At 40.2% G+C, this 5,994-nt stretch overlaps 1 protein-coding gene across 1 annotated transcript; it reads left to right on the top strand.

Moving 5' to 3' along the window:
* The first annotated feature begins 1,411 nt into the window (after positions 1 to 1,411).
* Positions 1,412 to 4,367, top strand: LOC135501446 (acyl-CoA-binding domain-containing protein 6-like). The gene is made up of 5 exons (XM_064793571.1): positions 1,412 to 1,545; positions 1,892 to 1,956; positions 2,279 to 2,375; positions 2,709 to 3,021; positions 3,226 to 4,367. The coding sequence occupies exons 1-5, from the start codon at positions 1,417 to 1,419 to the stop codon at positions 3,366 to 3,368; spliced, it is 747 nt and encodes a 248-aa protein (XP_064649641.1). The 5' UTR covers positions 1,412 to 1,416; the 3' UTR covers positions 3,369 to 4,367.
* Positions 4,368 to 5,994: the final 1,627 nt, after the last annotated feature.

Raw genomic sequence — 5,994 nt, 5'->3', positions numbered from 1 at the left:
TAAAAATGTTATTGTAGTATATTATATTGTTTTCATCTCCATCTGTTCAGTGATATGCTGGGACCCCGTCGTGTGAGGAATAGTTGCATCTCATTGAAACATGCTTGACTGGTGAATTGAGGCATAGGTATATGTTGCATCTCATTGGAACTCTCTGAGGAAATCAGGGGTCAATGTTCGCTTCTCCGGCCTAGGGTGGAGCAGATCCACAACTGATAATCCATCTCCAACTCTGGCAACATGGGGAGCTATGGAGGGGAGGGCACATCCAGAAGAGATAGGCCTATGGCCTCTGGTGCTCTACTGTCTCATTGACCGAAAGTCATTTCTGCAAGTAACAATATCGAGCGACAGTAAAATAAACAGGCCCGTTGGGGTGGAAAACAGAAATGTCCTCATATTCACTTTCGCTCTGATGTCTTGTCTTGTCTAGCTGGCAGGTGCTGCCATCTGAGCTAAGAGATAGAACTACGCGATTACTTGAAATTAAAAAGTACCCATCATAGGTTGGAAACGGGGGACGAGTTATTCCATGACCTTTATATAGACTGTGCAAATTCTCTCGGCATTACATCCATGGTGTTAACCCCACTTACGTAGCAGGTGCGTTGCAAGTCAAGAGTGGCCCCGCAGGGTGTGCTGATATGGTCAGGCCACAAATGTCCAGTCGATTACATTTGTAAATTGAGACATTGTTCCGATGACATGGTTGTGCCAAAGATGTAACAACCCCCCCCCCCCACTCCCCTTATTTAGGGGGTACATAGGCTTGTTCCCAAGTTTTAAAATCACCCCCTAATGGAAGGAAACAGCATTTTTTTGTACCCCCTATTTGCGGGCTTTTGTGAGGAAATTGACCCCCTATTTGAAGGAAGGATTTGATCTTACCCCCCTAATTGAAGGGAGTCTTGGATCCCTACCCCGAGGATTGTGTTTGATACCTTGGTGATAGCAGGCTGTGTTTCCTCTTCATCATCATCAAGGGCTTCCTGAGCAACATGTCTAAGGTGGGTCTGCACTTCTGGAGCAGCAAAGTTCACATCCCCATCAGGATCTTCATGGAAATGCATAACGTGTTCCTGAACATCATCTCCTTGCTGCTGAGGATCCTTAGAAGACCCAGGGAAGGAAAACATGAGAAAATATACCCCTATTTTCCGTTTTTGAAGGGAAAATAGCAGTAATAACACCCCTATTTTATTGATTTTTCGGGGATTTTTCCCCGAAACAAGAGTGAAAATTAACCCCTTTTCCCGAAAAATCGGGAACGCGCCTGCGGCCCCCTTGACTATGGAAGTGGGGGGGGGGGGGGGGCGGGGTAACAACATGTGTCCTTGGTAAGGTTTTCGGTAGCCGCAGAGACGGACGTACCGGCGGCAGCTACGGAATTGCTCAAACGACGTAACAACTAACAAAATGATGGAGGAAAATTTTGCAGATTCTGATCTTTCGTCGACTTTTGAACGTGCTGCAAGCTATGTCAGGGCAATCGGTGGACAGCTAGACAGTACAAAATTGTTGTACTTTTATGCCAGATTCAAACAGGTACTATGTTTCAGTTATCATCCCCTGGGTTTTGGAATATGTGGCCAGTTTCTAGTGAAGACAGTTCAGACCATGTTTTGTTGGCCTGTACTGTAGGCCTACGTCCATGACAGCCAGTGCATACAACTAACTATAATAACTAACTAATAATCAGTTGAGTTGGAGATGCAGTGTTGCAAAGTTGTTACTTACTGAGTGACAAGTTTGTCATTTAACTTGTTTACACTTACAGTTGACAGAACAAGATTGTGAATTTTTTTTTTGCTGCATTTTGTCCATTCCTGACCTTACTCGTGTTTTATTCTTCATCTTTATCATACGAAATATACCATGTTTTATATTTCAGTGCAAGGAAGGACCATGTAATACTCCCAAACCTGGTTTCTTTGACTTCCAAGGGAAACAGAAATGGTGAGCAGTCGATAACTTATTCGAGCTTTCATGAATTCCTGGGAGTGTTCACAATCAACAGATCAGAGTGGAATGAATGCCCGAAATGAAGGCTTTTTCTTCTTCTAAGTTGTTGCCATCAACTCGTTGATGATTATAGAACTGGTGATTGTGGCCCTTGGACAGGATTAACTCGGGATAAAAAGCTTGGATCAAGATGTCTAGCTGATGTGGTACATCATCATAGTGAGTCTCCGGTTACGCCAGCTTAATAAAAGATGATCTTGCCAGATCAAAATCTATGAGCTGAAAAGTTTGATGTTGCTCAATCTATTTTTTATAGGGACGCTTGGAAGAAGCTTGGGGACAAAAGCAAGACAGATGCAATGAAAGAATACATCACAGAACTCAGTAATTACGACCCAAACTGGGAAAATATGGTATGTGCAGTCATGCCAGTCCTTTGATTGTCATTTCAGAACACTAACGGGCATGACAGGTTCTTTGTATCTGTTTGGATGATATCAGGGTAGGCTAAAGATCAATCATGATCAGTGTGTTGCAACATGTCATGGACTCCCTTTTTTAATGTGAAATTTGTACAGTGGCATTCTGATCAGTCACCATCAGTGGACTGATTGAGAAGTTTTGCGTATGTTTTATGTGGGATACTCAGTTTGTTTGAATTCTGTTCTTTTCATGTCGAGGGTCAGAATGATTGAGAGTAAGGTAAGAAGTATTCCTTGATAGGTTCTTTGATTTCTGTCATTCAGAGTTCACAAACCTCAGGGCGATCTATGGCAGGGGGACTTGGCATCGGTGTGAGTACCATGTGTCCACCAGAGGAAAACGCCATGAAAGACGAGGATAAAACCATATTTGATTGGTGCATCGACGGGAATTTAGCAGAGGTAGAGCGGGTATTGACATCAGGAAAACAGGCTGTGGACCAAAAAGATACAGAGGGTCTCGCTCTAATCCATTGGGCTTGTGATCGGGGACATAAAGAAATGGTCGAATTATTACTCAACAAAAATGCAGATGTTGACTTGAAGGATACTGAAGGTCAGACACCTCTTCATTATGGTAAGTACTTGTCTTGATGAGTGATTTTGACATCGAAGACTTCGACTGTTGAGAAGAAAATTTGAAAAATATACCAGCACAGTGCACTGAAGAGCGTCCAACTGTAATTTGAAGGTCATGGGTTTGACGCCTGGCAAGTGTCGTTCTGTACACTCTCACCATCTGTGCTCTCATTCTTGTAAGAATGTTCCTTTTATTCTCCAGCTGCCTCCTGTGAACATCCCGAAGTCGTGAAACTACTGCTGACGCGTGGCGCAAACAAATTAATCAAGGACACTGAGAATCTTTTACCAGAGGAAACAACGACAAATGAGGACATTTTAAAATTGTTCAAGACGACGGGATAATTAGATGCAGCAATCGGGAGCAAGTGGTACTTGTCATGATTTAGCTACCATGACTCGGGCGGTCACAAGAATAAGATAATTTTGCATTTATGAGCAAGATTTGCTCAGAGTCATTTTGAAGCTAACCAGAGACTTGCAACATTTGTCCTTCATCTATCACTTGGCTAGGAAAACATGTTTTTTGCATCCAAACTTTCTGAATTTGACTTAAGAACTCCTGCTGCATATCTTTTAGCGTGTTGGATTATTAGTGCAGCACTTGAGTTCTATTCCTGTGGTCTCCTTAATTCTGTTTAGGTGTATTTTATTGATTGTGAGGTGGTTATTACATAAGTTGACAATGAATCTTGATTTAGTTATGGTACATTTTGCTTCAGTTTTCAAGTCATAAGTTTGTTAAGTGTTTTCGTTGTAGGATACTTTCAGTAGTTGTGATCTGATAACAGATTTTGTTGAGACCAAATTTCAATAAAAAGACTTAAAACGAACCAGCATAATATCTGGGACCATCAATGTACTGATTTCCAAACTATTACTCGGAAATGACTTTATGAATTGCAGCATTAGAGTTATGTATTATGATCATTCAGGCATTGGCAGACCTTCATTATGGTGCACTATGCTCAATGCCTCTTGAGTCTTAATTCCACACGAGAACTGTGTTGACAGTCCAAGACTGGATTTGTTTGCAGAGGTGGGAGATATTCGGATAGGTTGCAGCTAATTCCACAGGTTGACCATGGTTTGGATCAAATATTCAAATGTGGAGGAAACCTAAGAAAAAGAAACAAGTCATTGAGCCAGTGGCAGGATGATAAGCGTCTTATTGTATGTTTTATAGTGTGTGAGCCACCCTCGAAAGGGAAGCAAATATGATGTTATAAAAGGATTTGTTTTAAATGGAGTGAATATGTTGAGTTGTACTATATACTTGTAAGTGTTATTATTTATCATTTTGTGCCTGTTGGTGCACAATGAAGGAGAATATTTATATGGAAACGTAGTGTCTTGTGTTCCTTTTGTTAGTGCCTATTGACCTTCCAATGGATGCAGCAAGACAGGACAATTTACATGTCCTTTGCTTTCAAGAGAAGACAACATTTTGTGACTGATTGCGATGACGCAGAAGCTGGCCAGCTGACTGGTTCATTCTTTCGTCTTTTCCACTGCTATCAAGACATGACACATGTTATGACTGATTGTGACAATGCAGAAGAGATGAGACGAGGGATGTCAGTATTTCAACTCTTCCAGCTGGTTATATCAGCTTGTTCCTTTGCATGCACAGTCTTCGTCCCATTCAGTGAAGACACAATCCAACACCAAAGTGCCTTGTCTAAAAGTCATGGAATAACAATGAGATAGTGTGAGCTTTAGAAATAATTTATCGCCAAGCTGTACAAATGTTTTATATACAATACCATACAGATGAGTGAAAATGATAAGTGGAATTTTTGTTTGATAGAGACAATCATAATTACCACATACTCAACAGAGAACCTTGACTTTACTTTTAAGTACTAAACTACAGGACATCTGTACAAAGCTACTGGGTAACAGATAAACATCTTCAGGAGATGTTCAGACCTTCTTCCCCCGAATACCAAAGTGGTCACCATCTACAGGCCTAATGAGTAATGTACACATATTTTTCAGTACTGTCAGACCCCTTTCCTCCTCACATGAGTACATACTTTATACAATTTTAGATGGCCAGCCTGACAGAACATTTGTAGCTAGCATTAATCAAAAATAAAGAATTCTCAAATCATAATGGTCACATAATGGTGGAATGTAAATAAACCCTGAATGATAAAAAATAAATATCTCACAAAACATTCATGCATTGAATATGAACAAACAATAAAATATTTTATAAATTAATCGTAAACGTAAACTGAAATACTTGCCATGGTCTTTACACCATGATACTGAGCAAAACATATATAGAAACATCAAATGTTCAATCATTTTGAAATACAGGTTCCTGTTCAGCCTAAAGCAGTAACACTAGTGCTGTCTACTACATGTAATCTACAGTCACATGCATGTCATTGAACACCAGACTGTGGGTTACTATAAGTATATCACAACTGATGAAACATAGAGAGCAGAACATTGTACCTATCGTTCTTACATTCTGAGAATGAAGAAATGTAACAACATCAACCACACTTTTACACAAAGTTTAGAAAAACTGATTTAGTAGAAAAGTTGTGATACCTTCTCACTACAGGTTTTGTAAAAATATAACATTATTTGGTTTAACTTGTGTAAAGTGCCATAAGGTTTGGCAGCAGGGAAGTTTATGTCTGAATCCTCTCATCAGAAAGGAACGTCTATGGCTTTGATTTCATTATTGAAGGATAAATTTTCCGGCATCTTAAGCAGGCAATGATGATGTAAACAAGTTCATAAACAATCCCACCGTCCACTTCACGGGTGATGGTCATGGCGACTGCAGTGTTTTGAGTGTGAAAATTGAAAATCACTGTGCCAATTTCTCCCGTAGTGAACATTAGCTCTAGATGAAACTCTGATACCTGTTATAGGAATGACAACATTCAAGCACATTCTCCTGCTATTGCATCGCCTCAAATACTGACTCAATTATATAAACATTATC

The sequence above is a fragment of the Lineus longissimus genome, chromosome 17 (genome assembly GCF_910592395.1).
Source record: "Lineus longissimus chromosome 17, tnLinLong1.2, whole genome shotgun sequence".
NCBI lineage: Eukaryota > Metazoa > Nemertea > Pilidiophora > Heteronemertea > Lineidae > Lineus > Lineus longissimus.
The sequence above is the reverse complement of the archived record's forward strand: the minus strand, read 5'-3'. Positions and strand labels throughout refer to the sequence as shown.